The sequence below is a fragment of the Saccopteryx bilineata genome, chromosome 3 (assembly GCF_036850765.1).
Source record: "Saccopteryx bilineata isolate mSacBil1 chromosome 3, mSacBil1_pri_phased_curated, whole genome shotgun sequence".
Classification (NCBI taxonomy): Eukaryota; Metazoa; Chordata; class Mammalia; order Chiroptera; family Emballonuridae; genus Saccopteryx; species Saccopteryx bilineata.
The window spans coordinates 301597230-301615441 of record NC_089492.1 but is presented as its reverse complement, the minus strand read 5'-3'; the positions used below and the strand labels follow the sequence as shown (position 1 = coordinate 301615441).

General features: G+C 59.6%; 2 protein-coding genes across 5 annotated transcripts in view; both read left to right on the top strand.

Annotated features, from left to right (window-relative positions):
- Positions 1-18212, top strand: part of LOC136331981 (uncharacterized) — a 228248-nt gene that overhangs the window by 167399 nt on the left and 42637 nt on the right. The gene's annotated exons all lie outside the window — the stretch shown is intronic.
- Positions 69-17957, top strand: TTYH1 (tweety family member 1). Of its 4 annotated transcripts, XM_066271133.1 has the most exons (14): positions 69-267; positions 2904-3082; positions 4928-5039; positions 5811-6031; positions 9666-9761; positions 11377-11449; positions 12114-12189; positions 12686-12741; positions 12910-13002; positions 13214-13306; positions 16412-16554; positions 16667-16712; positions 17410-17490; positions 17613-17726. In XM_066271133.1, the coding sequence occupies exons 1-13, from the start codon at positions 142-144 to the stop codon at positions 17446-17448; spliced, it is 1353 nt and encodes a 450-aa protein (XP_066127230.1). In that variant the 5' UTR covers positions 69-141; the 3' UTR covers positions 17449-17490; positions 17613-17726. The 4 variants fall into 4 exon arrangements, with proteins under 4 accessions (XP_066127230.1, XP_066127228.1, XP_066127231.1 ...); XM_066271131.1 differs by lacking the exon at positions 17410-17490 and having other exon boundaries at positions 17613-17957; XM_066271134.1 differs by lacking the exon at positions 16667-16712 and having other exon boundaries at positions 17613-17777.

Genomic DNA, 18212 nt, shown 5'->3' with positions numbered 1-18212 from the left:
CCCCAATCTCCGCCCCCGCCCCCTCCCCCCCCCGCGCTCCTCTCCCCTGAGCCCCGCCAGACCCCGCTCCGCCTGCGCCCCGCTTCGCCACTGAGGCTCCCGCAGGCCCGGCGCCGGCCCCGCACGCCCTCCCCGGGGGCCATGGGGGCGCCCCCGGGCTACCGACCCTCTGCCTGGGTGCATCTTCTCCACCAGCTGCCCCGCGCCGACTTCCAGCTCCGCCCGGTGCCCAGCGGTTTCGCGCCCCAGGAGCAGGAATACCAGCAGGTGGGACCCGGCGCGGGGTCTGGGGGCGGGAGCTGGGGGCCCGCGGGAGACGGGCTGGGTGAGAGACCCTGCGTTCTCCGGCGGGGGGCCGGATCCCGACTTCGGGGTGTCTGAGGGTAGAGCGCGCGGGGCTCCCATACTTGGAGGCTCCTCTGGGACGGGGGCTGGGGGACCAGACCCCTTGCTGCTTAAATAAAGGAGAGCTAGGAGCCTGGACCCCTGAGTCCCCGAGGAGGGTCGGGACCGGGGATCCTTGTACTCCGGGTCCCTGAGAGCTGCCTGGGAGGCCAGGGTCCAGGGTCACCAGGGGGCTAAATGTCCTAAGAGATGACCCGTCTCTCACGGGATAGACAGTCAGTGAAGGTGGGACCCAGGAGAGAGGAGCTGGATATGGTGGAGAAGAGGGAGGCTGGGGCGCCCCGGTTCTGGTTCTGGGACAGGACTGAGACCTGAAATGGAGAAGCGGGTGAGGGGGACAGGGCCAGGGCCGGGGACATCAGGTGGAGGTGTTGGGAGAGAAGGCTGGGAGCCCGTCTCAGGACAGAAGGTGCGGTCAGGGCGCTGGAGGGGAGGAGGAGGGAGAGGGTTCAGTTCGGTTTGGGGAATGGAGGACAGAAACGGTTCCGGGGGGTGGGAAGCTTACGGAACCCGGGTCCCTGGGGAAGGGGACCCATCCTGGGTCAGCTGCAATAGTGGCCAAAGAACTGTCCCCTGACCCAGTTTAATTCAAGTCCTTGACTTGGAGATTAAAAAGCAAAGCCTGGCTGAGCTGCGGCGGGTTGGAGGGGGGGGGGGGTCCTGGTGAGGCCTGGGCTGGGTCCTGGGCCTGCCTGTGCCCATGGCAGGACCCCTCAGATCTGCCGGGGGAGCTCCTGGAACGGGCTGGGAATTGGAGAGCTTAGAAGGAGGGGTCCCAGAAAAGCGGAGGGGGGGGATGTGCGCTGTATTCTGAGCTATTTGGGTCACCGCTGTGCCAGTCTGAGCAGCGCCTCCCTGCCTGCTGCAGGTGCCCCCTCTCCCCACCACAGGGGGACCGCCAGCCCCTCTCCCCCAGCCTTCCAGTTACACAATCACAGCCTCCAACGCGGGTCCCAGTGCCTGCTTACGGCCACGGAGACCTTCCCAAGCGGGTGCCCACACAGCCGCACAGTGGGTCCCGGAGCAGTCACCACCAGAGGCACACGGGAAGGCTCACGCCCCGCATCTACAGCCACGGTGCCACACAGGGACCGGAGGGCAGAGTCACACGCCCCAGGAGGGGACATTGCCCCCAGGGAAATCACTGCAGTGGGCACAGCGGAGAAACAGGGACTGAGTGACTCCGGGCTGGGGACACACACACACAGATATGTCCACTCACACTCACTTCACACATACACATACACACACGTAGACATACTCACATACACCCATACACACACTCATGTATACAGATACACACTCACACATACTTATACACACACTCGTGCACTCCATCACACTCACACATACACATACATGCTCACACATTAACACATTCTCACACTCATGCTCACATTCAATACATCACACCCCCACACACACTTTCTCTTTTTCTCTCTCACACATACCACTGAAGACCGCCTTACATGCGAGGAATCGTGCCAGAAACACAGGTGCCCACAGGTCACTCTCTCATACCTGAAGGTACAGGTGCTCTCTCTCACAGGACACACACACACACACACACACACACACACACTAAGGACAAAGGCAGAGGCACTGATTTAGGGGAAACAGAGTTTATGAGTACAGAAGTCTGATCTGTCCACGATGTTGTCCCTACCATGCTGTGTGGCCCCAGGTAAAGCCCTGCCCCACTCTGGGCATCTGTGAGGATGACAGTATGATAGGGCATCCACTGTAAAACCCTGCCTCCAGGAGAACTTCACTCCTCTGCAAGGCTCTGCCAGCCACAGACAGGTCTCCTCCCCACACCCCACCTTGGTCCTCCAAGCCTTGGGTTCTACCTCTGTCTCTGTCCCCATTTGTCTCTCGCATCTCTGAGTCTCTCCTTTCCCATCTCTCTCTCTGAGTCAGCCTCCCTCCACCTTCCAGCTCTGTCTTCATTCAGTCTCCCTGTCTCCATCTCTGAGCCCCCCCCTCCCTGAGGCTGTCACTCTGAGGCCATCAGGCCCCCCTCCCCGTGAGTCCCTGGGTGGCAGACTCATACTGTAGTGGGTGTGCAGAGCTCACAGCAGGGGACAGAGAGGGAGCAGCAGTGTGAAGTACCAACCAGCAGAGAGGAGGGAAGAGAAGGCTGCCCCTACCCCAGCCTCACACAAACACACACATCCCCAAGAACAGCCTCCCCCTCCCACCCCCTGCCCTCCCACCACCACCTGATCCCACAGCTCTGGTACTACCTGGTTGACAAGAAGCACACAGCTCAGAGAGGGGAGGGCCCCTGCCACACATCACACAGCCCCAGTTCACAGCCCCAGCTGCCAGACCAGGGGGACTGGGTACCCCCTCTCTCTCCACAAACCTGAATACCACAGTCTGGGCTTACTCCTCCACCGAGATCCAGGGTGCACACCCCCCCTCCCCACCCCACCCCCCGCTGAGCAAGGGTGGAGCCTAGGCCCCTCTGAGGACTGATGTCACCCCTTCTCTAGGCCCTGTTGCTGGTGGCAGCCCTGGCTGGCCTGGGCCTGGGCCTGAGCCTCATTCTCATTGCTGCCTACCTCATCCGTGTCTGCTGCTGCCGACCCCCAGAGCCCCCTGGCACCAAAAGCCCCCCACTTGGGGGAGGCTGCGTGACCTGGAGCTGCATTGCTGCCCTTCTCGTCGGCTGGTAATGGGGCCCCAGGGCGGGTGGGGACAGGGTTCTCCAAGCTCTCTGTGAGGCTTTCTGTGGTGTCCTAGAATCCCACCTCCACAGCAGGCAGAATTGTCCCCATAGAATGGATGGAGACACTAAGATTCAAGAGACATGACTTTCCCCAGGCGGTTGACCTCACAGCCAGGGGTTGGGGTTAAGAGCTGGGAGGTCAGACTGCAGGGGTTTTATTGGCTCTGCTGCTGAACGGTTATATATAGTCCCTCCCGGCCTCAGTTTCCACATCTCTAAAATGAGTGTTATGGTAACACCCACCTCCTCCTTATAAGATTGAATGAGAGAAGGTGCAGCCACTGGCTCACAGCTGGACTCGGTAAATGTTAACCAGTGACGTCATGCGTTAACTCATTCATTCAACAACCGGTCCTGGAGTCCCTCCTCAGTGCCAGTAGATACTGACCAAGCCTGGCAAGGTCGCAGCCCTCATGGTGCTGGTGTTCTGGTCCGGAAGACAGGCAACAACCTCCTCTGGGCCCAGACCTGAGTTGATCTCTCTCTCTCCTGGCAGTAACCCTCCTGGACTCAGGGGTGTCACTACTAGTTTTGAAAGAGAATGGTTCAGAGAGAGAGAGAGAGAGAACGCCACATTTCAAGGCCACGTGGCCCAAGTGACCGAGTGACCGAGTGGAGACTCGGATCCTCAACCCACCGGGATACCCGCAGGGGAAAAAGGAGAGGAGGGTTTGGTACACAGCCCTGGCGGTAGGGCCGCCCCCACCGGGAGAGGACAGCTGTCCTATCCCGCAGATTAGGGCCCGGACAGTCCTGCCCAGACCCGGGGGAGTGGCCCGGAAGCCGGTGCTCCCATTCGGGCCCAGGCCGGGCTTGCCCACTCCTTGCTGCAGGGAGCAGTCTGTGTGTTTGGGGGTAGGGGGTGGGAGGCGGGTATGTGGGAGAGGCGACTGGGCGGCCTGTATCCAAGATGTTTCTTCTCAGGGCTCTCCTGAACGTGGGGGTGGACAGGGGAGGCGGACAAAGGCCCGGTGGGGGAGAGACACGGCCGGCCCCCGCGGCCTGGGAACAAGAGCAGCTTTGTGGGTCTAAGAACAATGGGCGGGGGCGGGGGCGCGGGCGTCGGGCCTGGGGGTGGGGGCCTGCGCTGCTCGGCTGGGAACCCGGAGGGCGTCCGGCTCCCTCCGCCTCGGTCTGGCCTTGGCCACTCCGCGAAGGGACCCACAGGGGTAGGGGGGAGAGGGGAGGATAGGGCCGATTCAGGCCCCACAATGGAGCTTTGTGAGTTGGCCCGGGGAAGGGGGGGGGCGCCGGCTCCTGGCCCGTCGACCCACATTCCCTTGCTTGGCTCCCAGCTGGCCAGAAGCTTGGGTCCCGGGGGTGGGGGGTGTCCGGGAGTTCCAGGCTCGGCTCCCACCCCTAGGAAACCCCAGGATGGGGGGGAGGGGACGGCTGCACCCTTCAGGGACAAGTACTGGGCACCCCGGATGTTTGGGAAAGGACGGAGGGGCTGGGCCTGGGGCCACCTGTCCTGGGGTGGGAGGACAGGTCCTCCCAGGGCTGGGCGTTACAAGGGTTCCGCTCCGGTGAGGTGCGAGTTAAATCTGGGACCCCGCCCCTCGCCACTCCACCTCCATTAGCATCACAATGACGTCCCTCGGGTCGGGGGAGTGAGGTCTTCCTGTTACCGTGGCAACTGGGGGTGGGGGGGCAGGCAGCAGACGATCTTTTCCCACGTTGGGCTCGGCCAATGGGGTGGGGGTGGGAGGCGGGAGGCGGGATTGGGTGGGTGAGGGCCCCCCCCTCAGGGTCTCAAGACCCGTTGTGATTTCCCGTCCCTCCTCACAGTGCGGGCATCGGCATCGGTTTCTATGGCAACAGCGAGACCAGCGATGGGGTGGCCCAGCTGAGCTCCGCACTGTTGCACGCCAACCACACGCTGAGCGCCATTGACCACCTGGTGAGGGCTGAGCAGCGGCCAGCCCCCAACACCCACACTAGTTCCCCACACAGTGACGAGGGCCCCATTCCCCCGGAATGAAATCCAAACCCAGGGGCGAGCCCCAAAACCTGCAATTCAGGCCCCGGGGCTCAGAATTTCAGCCTGTACAGCGGACCCCCACCCACCCTGACTACAAATCAGGGTTTCATACACGACTCCCTTCCACAAACCACAGCCCAGATCTGGGACTCTAAGAATCAAACCCGGACCCGTGCTCACACTCAGCCTCAGCCCTGGACTTCAACTCCTAGCCCAAACCAGACAGAGACCAAACACCAGTGACCCCCACCCTTGCACCCAGGTCAGATCCAGACCTGATTCTTGGCCCGAATGCCACGTTGGGGACAGCTGTGCTGAGACCCAGGGACCAGACCCAGGTCTCACACCCATCCTCTGTCCTAGGACAAGACCCAGCCTGGCTCAGGCCTCAGATTTCATGTCCCATACAGAGCCTGGACCGTGGAACCCAGGCGAGACCCCAGACTTGGGAAGGCAGATGTGAACCTCAGACCTGGGACCCCTGAATCTCTGCCTGGGGCTCATGCCACTGACCACCCAGAAGTTCTGATGGAGACCGGGCAGCCCCCTCCGTCCCTTCCTCAATCACAGACTCCCTAGCCTCAGATCTCAGACTCTTCCCATTGCTCATCTGACTTCACGACCCCGTCCCCCACCCTTGGGCACCCTGGGAACGCCCTGCCCTGACCACAGACCCACCCCTGCGTCCAGGTGTTGGAGACGGTGGAAAGGCTGAGCGAGGCGGTGAAGACAGAGCTGACCACGCTGGAGGAGGTGCTCACGCAGCGCACAGAGCTAGTGGCTGCTGCCCGTGGGGCCCGGCGGCAGGCGGAGGCGGTGGCCCAGCAGCTCCAGGGGCTGGCCTTCTGGCAGGGGGTGCCCCTGAGCCCCCTGCAGGTGGCCGAAGATGTGTCCTTTGTGGAGGAATACAGGTGGGCAGGGGTTTTCAATTTGGGGGAGATTGTGCTCCTGGGGGACATCTGGCAATGTCTGGAGACAAAAGTTGGTTGTCATGCCTAACCAGGCGGTGGCGCAGTGAATGGAGCGTCGGACTGGGACACGGAGGACCCAGGTTCACAACCTCAAGGTCACCAGCTTGAGCGTGGGCTCATCTGGTTTGAGCAAGGCTCACCAGCTTGAGCCCAAGGTAGCTGACTTGAGCAAGGGACCACTCGGTCTACTGCAGCCCCATGGTCAAGGCACATATGAGAAAGCAATCAATGAACAACTAGGGTGCCACGACAAAGAATTGATGCTTCCCATCTCTCTCTCTTCCTGTCTGTCTGTCCCTATCTATGACTTTCTATCTCTGTCAAAAAAAAAAAAGGTGGTTTTTACAACTAGGTGTCTGGGAGGTCAAGGATGCTGCTCACCATCTTATAGTGAGTGCATTAGATGGTCCCCATAAGGGTGGTCCATGCCCATTGTTAGTGACGAGGCTGAGGAGCCCTGCTGCTGAGAGACAGACCAAGAGATGTCTACCTCCACCCCCCCAACCCCCCCAAGTACTCATCGTTTGCCCGGTCCCTTCATGTACCCACTCACCCACTCTTTCCCTGATTTCCCCATTTATTAATTCACTCTTGCTCTCGCTCACTTCTGGACTGCCCTGCTCACTAGTTCACCCCCTGGGTCATCCACCTGACACCTGTATCCACTCAACAAATAGCACCTTTTGGGTGAGAGAGATTGAACCCCCGTGGTTAGGAACTTGTGTTCTGAAGCTGGTCAGCCAAGGCCTAATCTTGTGACCTTAAACCAGTCTTCTCCAGCTCTGTGCCTCAGTGCCCCCATCTGTGAAGTAGGAATAATGGGTGGCGCCCCTTCCCCCTCAACGGGTTCTTGAGGATCCAATGAGCTGACATCAGTCAGGTCCTTATAATAACAATGAGCACGCACTATACAGGTGTTTGTAAAATGTCAGGTTTTATAAGGCAGAGAGGGAACAAAGCAGAGAGGGATTCCTGCCATCTTCCAGTCTTCGGAGGGGAGGGGGACCAGTCATTGAATTGAATGTCTTAAGGTAGTAGGGTGGAAAGAGCTTTGGAGAAAGTTAAGCAAGAGAGGGAGGGGGTGGGCTGCAGACACAAGCTGCCAGTTTGAATGAGGAGTCCTGGGAGGCCAGGCTGAGGAGGGGACATTGGAAGGAGAGGAGGGATTGTTAGGCAGACATCTGGGACAGCCACCCTTCCCAGCGCCACCATGATGAAGTCTTCGTTCCTTTGTCCATTAAGAGTTATTTCTTTCATTCATCCAAAAAGACACCTTCAGAGGGCCCAGCCCAGGTGTAGGGGGAGAAGGGACAGACTCAGTCCTGCCTGGGTTCTGTGCTTCAGACGGAGGGGGGCACATGGGGCTGAGGCAGGTCAGGAGGAGGATGCTCCGTGGGGCATCAACCAGACCTGGCTGCCTGAGAGTCCAGGTTCTGCATGGTGGCCATGCCCAGGGGCCGCACAAGCTGGCCTCCACCCCTCTTACAGGTGGACGTGAGGTTGCCCTGCAGACCACGCCAGTATGAAGGGAACCAACAGCAACAGTAAATACCTTCTGGAGGAACCAACACCAGCGTGTGTGGCACTTTCTAGTCCCTCAGACAAACAATGTGGCCTGTTTCCTGGAAAGAAATCAGCCCCCAGGAGGGAGGGAGAGCTTTGCTGGCTGGCAGGGCAGAGTTCACAGAGGCTTACAGCAGGTGTTCACAGCAGCTTAGAGTAGGACTGGCCACCTGCCCATGAAGGAGTGGGCATAAAGCTGGTGGCATGAACGGGCAATGGGGACGGGGGAGCCAAGACCTGTAGGTCACCTGGGGACACTCAGGTACCCCAGCTCCTGCACATGCTATGGACTCACACACTCTCTTCTCACCAGTCAGGGTGAATTAATACTGCTTTTTTTTTTTTTTTTTTTTTGCATTTTTCTGAAGCTGGAAATGGGGAGGCAGTCAGACAGACTCCCGCATGCGCCCGACTGGGATCCACCCGGCATGCCCACCAGGGGGCGATGCTCTGCCCATCTGGGGCATCGTTCTGTTGCCACCAGAGCCATTCTAGTGCCTGAGGCAGAGGCCATGGAGCAGTCCTCAGCGCCCGGGCCATCTTTACTCCAATGGAGCCTCAGCTGCGGGAGGGGAAGAGAGAGAAAGAGAGGAAGGAGAGGGAGAGGGGTGGAGAAGCAGATGGGCACTTCTCCTGTGTGCCCTGGCTGGGAATCGAACCCGGAACTCCTGCACGCCAGGCCGACACTCTACCACTGAGCCAACCGGCCAGGGCCAATACTGAATTCTTAAGAAACATTTAAAGTCCCTTTATTCATGGTCGAGCTGATATGTACGCGTGTCCACATACCTAGCCCTCTTCTAAGTGCTTTACCTGTTCTTACTCATTAGCCTTATGGCAACCGTTAGAAGTAGGTGCTGGCCTGACCAGGCGGTGGCGCAGTAGATAGAGCGTCAGACTGGGATACGAAGAACCCAGGTTCAAAACCCCGAGGTCACCGGCTTGAGCACGGTCTCATCTGGTTTGAGCAAGACTCATCAGCTTGAGCCCAGGGTCCCTGGCTTGAGCAAGGGGTACTCACTGTGCTGTAGTCCCCCAGTCAAGGCACACATGAGAAAACAATCAATGCACAACTAAGGAACTGCAGTGAAGAATTGATGCTTCTCATCTCTCTCCCTTCCTGTCTGTCTGTCCCTATCTGTCCCTCTCTCTGTCTCTGTCACACACACACACACACACGCAAATGTTTAAAAACAAAATAAGCCTGACCAGGCAGTGGCGCAGTGGATAGAGCGTCGGACTGGGATGTGGAGGACCCAGGTTCGAGACCCCGAGGTCCCCAGCTTGAGTGCAGGCTCATCTGGTTTGAACAAAGCTCACCAGCTTGGACCCAAGGTCACTGGCTTGAGCAAGGGTTTACTCATTCTGCTGAAGGCCCACAGTCAAGGCACATATGAGAAAGCAATCAATGAACAACTAAGGTGTCTCAGTGAAAAACTTGTAATTGATGCTTCTCATCTCTTTCCATTCCTGTCTGTCTGTCCCTATCTATCTCTGTCTCTGTAAAAAAAAAAAAAAAAAAAAAAAAAAAATTAATAAGAAAAAATAAATGAAGTAGGTGTTGTTCTTCCCCCACCACCACTCACCCCCATTACAGGCAAGGAAACTGAGGCACAGGAGGCAGGAGACATGACACACAGCTAAGTGAGGACCCATCTGCAGACATGGCACCCTTAGGTGCTCCACTCTGCAGGAGTGGGGGGCTGGGGTCCAAGGCCCTATCACATGTGCAGGGTCACGAGTCACAGAGGTCGTGGGTGGTCCAGTCAGAGTGTGACCCCAGGTGCTCTGACCCTGAGACCTGTGCTTTTTAGAGAAGGCGAGGTGGCCCGCCCCTCCAGTGTACCTGTTTCACAGGTGAGCTGGGCTGTGGCCTGGAGACCTGGGGACAGGCAGAGATGAGCGTCACCATGGGGGTGCCATCACCTTGTGCTGAGTCTGGGAGCCTGGGTGGGGGCCGGAAGGCTGGATTTGCTTCTTCAGCTGCACCCTTGTGTCCCCCCCCCCCCAGGTGGCTGGCCTACGTGCTCCTGCTCCTCCTGGAGCTCCTGGTCTGCCTCTTCACCCTCCTGGGCCTGGCAAAGCAGAGCAAGTGGCTGGTGATCGTGTAAGTCTGAGTGCCCTCGGCACACACGGGCCACAGCCCAGGGGGGCTGAGTGCCATCCCACAGCGCTCTTGAGAGAGGGACCATGGGCCTCCTGGGCTCGCTCTGGTTTGTTCCTTTGTCTTACAAACCTCCACGACCTCCATGGAGTTCCCAGGCTGGGCTGGCCGGCACATAGAGAGAGATCAGACCTGGAGCCTCCCAGAAGGGGCGGGCAGACCTGCAAACAGGCCCCATGTGGTGGAAAGCGCAGGAAATCCCAATACAGTGCATATAGGCAGTGAGGCTTGTGCTGAGGATGTGGCGTGAGCTGATATCCACAGAGGGCCATGAACGACGATTCCTTCAGTTGTCACAATAACCCCGTGGAGGAGGGCCCTGTCAGGAGGGACCAGAGGTTGGAGACAACCAAGTCTGAGGCTGCGTGGCCATGATGTGGCGTTGGGGTTCATTCGCATGCCCCACACTCCTCTGGAACCCTCACACTGACCCCATCAGGATGGGAAGATCAGGGCTCAGAATGGTTGGGCCACTTGCCCAGGGATGCCCAGCCAGGAAGTGCTGGAGCTACAGTCAACTCAGGCCAGCCTGCCCCATTTGGAGGAGCCCTTGCTTCCTCCCTGCCGCTGGGATGGTGATGAATGGGGGATGGTTTGTTATACTGGTAGCCACCATTGTCTCCACACTCACCCTAGGATAAGAGATCCTGCCAGTCCCATCTACGCCCCCCTGAGGCTCGAAGACAGTCAAAGATGGCCCTTGTTGGTCAGGGCCGTCGTTTGGACCCCCAGATTCCCTTTTCTTCCCTCTTTTTTTGTATTTTTCTAAAGTGAGAAGCAGGGAGGAAGAGAGACAGACTCTTGCATGCGCCCGACCGATATCCACCCACAAGCCCACTACTGGGCGATGCCCTGCCCATCTGGGGTGTTGCTCTGCTGCAACTGGAGCCATTCCAGCACCCGAGGTGGAGGCTATGGAGCCATCCTCAGCACCCGGGTCAACTTTGCTCCAATGGAGCCTTGGCTGCGGGAGGGGAAAGGGTGGAGAAGCGGATGGGCGCTTCACCTGTGTGTCCTTAACAGGAATCGAACCCAGGACTTCCACATGCCAGGCCGACGTTCTATTGCTGAGCCAACAGGCCAGGGCCCCAGGTTCCCTTCTTGCTTGCTGCCCACCATCCAGTGCTAATTTCAGGCCTGGAGCTGTCCCCACCCCTGGGAGGGGTGGTCTTGGCAAGCAGGTGGCTGACCAAGGGAGAACTTGGGAATGTGTTTGGGAAAAGTGGGGTTTTGCAGAATTGAAAGCCAGGAAATAGGGTCCAGCACTGGACAGGTGCCCCCTCAGAGTCCCAGAGGACATGGGGCAGAGCTGAGCTGAACCCTGCCACCCCAGGGCCCTTCTCACTGCCCCCCACCTCTCTGGGCAGGGAGCAGATGTTCAGTTTGACATCAGCAACCACAGGTCCATCTCCCCTCCTCTTCTCTGCCCCTAATTCTGACCCTCCAGGCTGCAGAGGTTGAAGTAGAGCTGTGATGAGATTTGGGGTGGGGGAAGGGAAGAGGCAAAGTGGAGAGATTCAGAACTCTAGAACCCCAAGTCCAATCCTTCCCCGCACAGGATGACAGTGATGAGTCTCGTGGTTCTTGTCCTGAGCTGGGGCTCCCTGGGCCTGGAGGCAGCTACAGCTGTGGTGAGTGCAGAGACCAGGTGGGGTTCAGTGCCTTAGGTCCTGAGAGGAAGGACTTGGCGGCCAAGGTCACAGGTTCTGAGGTGTGAGGCTGGTTTTATAGATCCCGAAAGGCTGGGGTCTGGACACTTGGGTCTGAAGGAGGAGGGGCTGGAGGCCTGGGTTCTTTTCTTTTTCTTTTTCTTTTTTTTTTTTGTATTTTTCTGAAGCTGGAAACGGGGAGGCAGTCAGACAGACTCCCTCATGCACCCGACCGGGATCCACCCGGCACGCCCACCAGGGGGCGATGCTCTGCCCATCTGGGGCGATGCTCTGTTGTGACCATAGCCATTCTAGCGCCTGAGGCAAAGGCCATAGAGCCATCCTCAGCGCCTGGGCCAACTTTGCTCCAATGGAGCCTCAGCTGCGGGAGGGGAAGAGAGAGACAGAGAGGAAGGAGAGGGGGAGGGGTGGAGAAGCAGATGGGCGCCTCTCCTGTGTGCCCTGGCCGGGAGTCGAACCTGGGACTTCTGCGTGCCAGGCCAATGCTCTACCACTGAGCCAACCGGCCAGGGCGAGGCCTGGGTTCTTGATGGGAGGGAGGGGGCTGGGGGCACTGAGTCCACAGGAGAATGGCATTGGGGCAGTTTCTGGTCTGACCTCCCCCCCTTCCTGCTGCCTCTCTCAGGGTCTCAGTGACTTCTGCTCCAGTCCGGACACCTACATCCTGAACCTGACCCAGGAGGAGACTGGGCTAGACTCAGGTGACCACATTGATCTGGTGCACACCCAGGATGCTCAGGCCTCTGTGCCCAGTCCTGCCTGGGGTAGGGAAGAGGGTGCCCAGTGTAAGCCAGTCTTGCCCTACCCTGAAGCTCACAGCACCTACTGGGTGGGCTGGAAGAGACCGGGGCGGAAGACGCTGAGCTCGGGAGAGGGCGGGGCCTGAGGGATGGAGGCTTGATCTCCTCTGAGACACTAGCGGGGAGTACAGTATAATCACGCAGAGGACCTCAGAAGCAGGAGCTCCCACGGAGTGTGGAGACCTGCGTGTTTTGGGTTATGGCCCGAGCAGAAGCTTTTAGGGACTGGGCGAGTGGCCAGTCTCAGAACGCCAGGCCACTGGAACCGCAGGAGGGTCCTGAGCAGGGTACGGGGCCCCTGGTCCTGAGAGTGGAAAGACAGGGTCGGTCCCCAACGCCTTCCCCCAGGGAGGCCCCGCCCAACTCACGGCCTCCCCCTCTCCCCCTCCCGCCTCAGACATCCTGAACTATTATTTCCTCTGCAACCAAGCCGTCTCCAACCCCTTTCAACAGGTTAGGGCCGCGGCCAGGGATCCGGGGTGAGGAGGGCAGGGCTGGGGCCTGGACTTAGGGGCTCTGCGGGAGGATGAAGGCGCCAGGGGCCCCAGTCCCGTGTCCCGAGAGAGGAGTGGGCCGGCGGCGTGGACCACTGGGTCTTCCTCCCTCCCTGTGTTCCCGCAGAGGCTGACTCTGTCCCAGCGAGCTCTGGCCAACATCCACTCCCAGCTGCAGGGCCTGGAGCGGGAAGCCGTGCCCCAGTTCCCTTCCGCGCAGGTCCCCACACCCCATCCACCCGGGCTCCCAGGGCGACCGTCCGAACCGCACTTGAGGGTGTGGGCGTGGCCTGAGGGTGGGCGGGGCCCTGAGCGGGAGGACCGCCCTTGTGGGAGGGGTTTGCAAGCGAGGGGGCTGGTTTGTCTGTGGGGGCGGGGCCCGGCGACAGCCCTAAGGAGTAGATGGGATTACAGCCCTCCCTCCACCACAGAAACCTCTGCTGTCCTTGGAGGAGACTCTGAATGTGACTGAGGGAAACTTCCACCAGTTGGTGGCACTACTGCACTGTCGAGGCTTGCACAAGGTGACTCCTGACCCCTCCCCACATTATTCTCTTGGGGAGCCTTGGCCTGGGCCCTGAAGGGCCTCCCTCTCCCCCTTCCTCTTCTGCTTCTGCCCTCCCTTTCTCCTCTCCTCTTTCCCTTCCCCCTAAAGGTGGTGCAGCTTAGCGAACTCTGGAGCAAGACTGCCTAGGGGTTCAGTCCCAGCTCTTGATCTCAGGCAAGTCACTGACTGCTCTGTGCCTCAGTTTCCTCACTTATAAAACTGGGATTCAGGGGTGAATCCCTGTACATCTCACGTGCAGTGCATGCTGTCATCGGGCTGAGGCAGGGGTGGGCAGGACACCCTGGAGAAAGAGTGCTTGGTGTCCTGCAATCTCCTTCTAGGCTGGGCTCTGATATGGGCTGTGTGGCCACCACCGGCTTGTGCACGTCGGTCCCCTGCATCTAGGTTTCCTCGCCTGTGGAATGAGGAAGCCGGTACCTGCTTTACTGGGTGGCGGTGAGGATCCAGGAGAAAATGAGTCTTTCCTTTGTGTGCACATAGGCTTGACTGAGTGCAGGCTCTAGGGTATTTTCGCGGTGGTGACTCACCTAGCCCTCATCAGTGATGCTATCTATCGGGACAGAACTGCTGTTATTGTCTGTTTTACAGACTTGGATTATAAGGTACATAGGGCTGGGTCACCCAAGTTTGCACAGCTGGCCCATGCACACCACAGAGATGAGGAGCTGGCACAGGGTTCTTGTGCGTGCATGCGCAGTCTCTCTCTCTCTCTCTCTCTCTCTTTCTCTCTCTCTCTTGTTGCCCTAAGTCACCCACTCCTGACCTCTCTGCTTCCTGACTCTCTTTATTCACTGTCTGACGCCCCAGCCCCCAACCCCAAGGGCCTGCTGCAGCTCCAGCCTGTGTCTGCTGAACACACACCCCTCCTCTTCCTGTCTGTGGCCTTGGGCCCTGGACAGGGGCTGCCAGATTCAGCTAACAAAAATACATCTTTACTCTGAAGCATGTGCCAACCATACTGGGGAGACACTTGCACTAAGTGTCTGTTGTTGCTGGGCATCTGGAAATTAAATCTAACAGGGTGTCCTGTGTCTGATCTGGCAACCTGCCCCATGGGGGGGGGGGAGGACCCATCTCTCCCATGGGACGGTTCTGAGTGGCTCCAGAAGCCAGCACTCTGACAATGGGTTGTGGGGGAAGGGAGCACTGAGTCAGCAGTCAAAGCTGCTGAATACCCAAGCTGAGCAAGGTGGGGTGTCCTCCAAAGCTACACTGCTCTGTATTCAAATGGCCCACACATTTCTCTATGGTACAGTTGGACACTGGGCTGAATTACAGCCCAGGGTTCCTCATGAAGAAGAGAAGGGGCCCTGGCTGGTTGGCTCAGCAGTTTAATGTCAGCCCGGTGTGTGGAAGTTCCAGGTTTGATCCCTGGCCAGGGCACACAGGAGAAGCACCCATCTGCTTCTCCACCCCTCCCCCTCTCCTTCCTCTCTGTCTCTCTCTTCCCTTCCCGCAGCCAAGGCTCCATTGGAGCAAAGTTGGCCCAGGCGCTGAGGATGGCTCCATGGCCTCCGCCTCAGGTGCTAGAATGACTCCAGTTGCAACAGGTCAACGCCCCAGATGGGCAGAGCATCGCCCCCTAGTGGGCATGCTGGGTGGATCCCCGTCAGGCGCATGCGGCAGCCTGTCTCTCTGCCTCCCTGTTTCTCACTTCAGAAAAACACAAAAGAAAAAAAGGAAGGGAAGGGAAGAAGGAGTGGAGGGGTTAGATTCTCTGCCCTGCAGTCAGGCACCATGGGACCCTATACCCCCCCATCTGGCCCTCACTCTCGGGGTTCCCTATATGAAAATCAGGATGAGGGACCTCAAGAATGACATGGGAGTAGGCTGGGCTCTGACACCTGACACACGTGGTTCCAATGCCAGCTCTGCTCCTTCCAGGCTGTGTCCCTGACAGCCCCTCCCTCGGTTTCTGTACCGCCCCCCCCCCACCGCACCCTCCTCACATGCCACACAGCAGCTCAAGCCAGGAACCTTGGAGATCCCTTTTGCTTTCTGTCCTCACCTCCCTCAGCCATTCTGCCAGCAAGCTCTGCTGGCCCTTGTTCTGAAACCACTCCGGGGTCTGAGCACTGCTCACACCAGCACCCATCATAGCTGCCCTGGCCCTCACCCTGCTCACCTCCGGCCCTGTGACCAGAGCCTTTTCCCTGCACCCACCTCCCCCACCTCCATCTGCCCTCCCAGCAATAGCCAACAGCTGGGTGAGCCTTTTAAACACAATCCACAATCCGATCAAGTTCTTCTGCCGCCTGAACCTCTCCAGCGATTCCCCGGCACGGGGATTAATGTCTCCGCTCCTCCGTGGTGCGTGTGGTTGGCCCCGTCTGGTCTTGTCTCATCTCAGCCCCTTGCACCCCCTCCTCCAGGAGGTCACAGCAGCCTGCAGGCATGTCTCAGTGCTCCCAGACCACCCCTGGGCCCAGCTCCATCCCCTTGGTGCCAGCGGGGCTGTGAGGCCCCAGGACTGCCTCCATCACCAGCGGGCTCAGGAGAGGCCCTTGGCCCATCCTCTGCTGATGTGTGGGGGCCGGGCAGTCCATCAAAGGGGATCCTGATTATTCCCAGGGATGACAGCTGGCATTTATCAAATGCACACTATGTGCAAAGTGCCTTTTCAACCCAGGGATCTTCTAAGTGTTCCACTGGGTGTTGTTCCAGGCCAGAGATTTTGCCCAGGGGACACTGGACAATGTGTGGGGACGTGTTTGCTTGTCACAGCTGGGCAGATGCTACTGGCATCTAGTGGGTGTGGGTGGGGTGGAGGGTTCTCAGTGATGGACTGGACGGACAAGAGGCCAAGATTTGAGGTCCTACCTGTGGGTGTGATAATGACAGTGACCACAGCACCTACTGTGTGCTGAGCACTTTCTGTGTGCCAGCTCTCTGCTAAGCAAGTATGATGGGGTTGGGGGGAAACTGAGGCACAGAGAGGTTGAGTGACTTGTCCAGCATGGCACAGCTTGGGGGAAGGGGCAGCCTGAGTGTTGCATAGTGTGTGTGGGGAGAGAGAGGACACTGTTTGCCGATTGCTGATGCCCGCCCCCCCCCCCCCCAGGATTACAGCACAGCCCTGCGGGGCCTGTGCGAAGACACCCTGGAAGGCCTGCTGTTCCTACTGCTCTTCTCCCTCCTGTCCGCGGGGGCCCTGGCCACCACCCTGTGCAGCCTGCCTCGTGCCTGGGCCCTGTTCCCACCCAGGTCAGGAGGGGAGACGACACATGGCAGGGCGGGGTGTTGGTCTTGTTGGAGGGTCAGCCTCCTGATGGATTTCCCATCCTCCTTCTCTGTCACTCCTTCCATCGCACCCCAGTGACGACTACGATGATACAGATGATGATGATCCTTTTAACCCTCAGGTATGGGACTCCCCGGTCTGAGGGAGGAGGCGGCTGGGGGCCCAGACTCCCGGGTCTGAGGGAGGAGGCGGCTGGGGGCCCTGACTCCCGGGACTGAGGGAGGAGGCGGCTGGGGGCCCAGACTCCCGGGTCTGAGGGAGGAGGCGGCTGGGGGCCCAGACTCCCGGGTCTGAGGGAGGCGGCGGCTGGGGGCCCAGACTCCCGGGTCTGAGGGAGGAGGCGGCTGGGGGCCCAGACTCCCGGGTCTGAGGGAGGAGGCGGCTGGGGGCCCAGACTCCCGGGTCTGAGGGAGGAGGCGGCTGGGGGCCCAGACTCCCGGGTCTGAGGGAGGAGGCGGCTGGGGGCCCAGACCCCCGGGTCTGAGGGAGGTCAGGGGGCCCAGACTCCCGGGTCTGAGGGAGGAGGAGGCTGGGGGCCCAGACTCCCGGGTCTGAGGGAGGAGGCGGCTGGGGGCCCAGACTCCCGGGTCTGAGGGAGGAGGCGGCTGGGGGCCCAGACTCCCGGGACTGAGGGAGGCGGCAGTGGGGGGCCCGGACTCCCGGGTCTGAGGGAGGAGGAGGCTGGAGGCCCGGACCCCCAAACCTGAAGGAGGAGGCTGGGGGCCCGGACCCCCGGGTCTGAGGGAGGAGGCTGGGGGCCCACGCTACAAAGCCAGGTCCCCGTGTCCTGCCATCCTCTGACCCCGAATGCCCGACAGGAATCCAAGCGCTTCGTGCAGTGGCAGTCATCTATCTGAGCCCCTCCTCCATGCCCGACAGGAGCCTGCCCCCCCTCCCTGGTGAGCGGCCAGAGGGACACCCGTTTTCAAAGCTGGCCTCCGCCCTCCTCTCCCACTCTGGGCACAGCGGTGGCCGCAGTGCCAGCCAGCATCTGGTGCCCTGTCTCTGTCTCTCTCTGCAGCTCCTTCCCTGGCTGCCGCAGAGGACCCCACTAACCCAGCCTGACTGGGCACCCACCACTAACACAGCCCATGGCCACGGACACCCCAGACAGGCCTACCTCCCTGCCCTGCCCCCTCTACGCGCCCTCAGCCCTGGAAGAAGGCTGACAGGCCATGCCAGGGGAAGGGGCTGGCCAGAGAGAAGGCCCCTCCTCCTTGGTCTCCAGGGCCATCCTTGAAGGGACAGGAGCGCCCCCTGCCCCCACCCCCGCCATGCACCAGTGGGCTTAAGAGCCCCTGATCTCAACGTGTGGCACTAACTTGGGAATGGGTTGATTTGAAATAAAAGGGAAGACTTTATTTTACAAGCAGCTGGGTCCTTTCTATTTCTTCCCTCCCAGTCTTGGCCTCCTATTGGGAACAGGAAAACCCACTGCTTCAGGTCGGCTTCCTGGCTGCCAGGCGTTCAGCAGCAGTTCCAAAGGGATTGCTATTTTTAAAAAATTACTCCCCCCCCCCACCCAGATTCTAAAAGCAGTACACGCGTCCCAACACAGGAAGACAGCCATCCCTGGAACAGACTAGACAGCCTAGAAATAGACCTCGGTGTGTATATAGAT

What these genes read in the sequence shown, in the direction of transcription:
- TTYH1 (XM_066271131.1), top strand. Translation starts at nt 142, where the DNA reads ATGGGGGCGCCCCCGGGCTACCGACCCTCTGCCTGGGTGCATCTTCTC. An exon ending in TCCTTTGTGGAGGAATACAG is followed by an intron (nt 6,032 to 9,665) that starts GTGGGCAGGGGT and finishes CCCCCCCCCCAG; the next exon opens with GTGGCTGGCCTACGTGCTCC. An exon ending in TCTCCAACCCCTTTCAACAG is followed by an intron (nt 12,742 to 12,909) that starts GTTAGGGCCGCG and finishes GTGTTCCCGCAG; the next exon opens with AGGCTGACTCTGTCCCAGCG.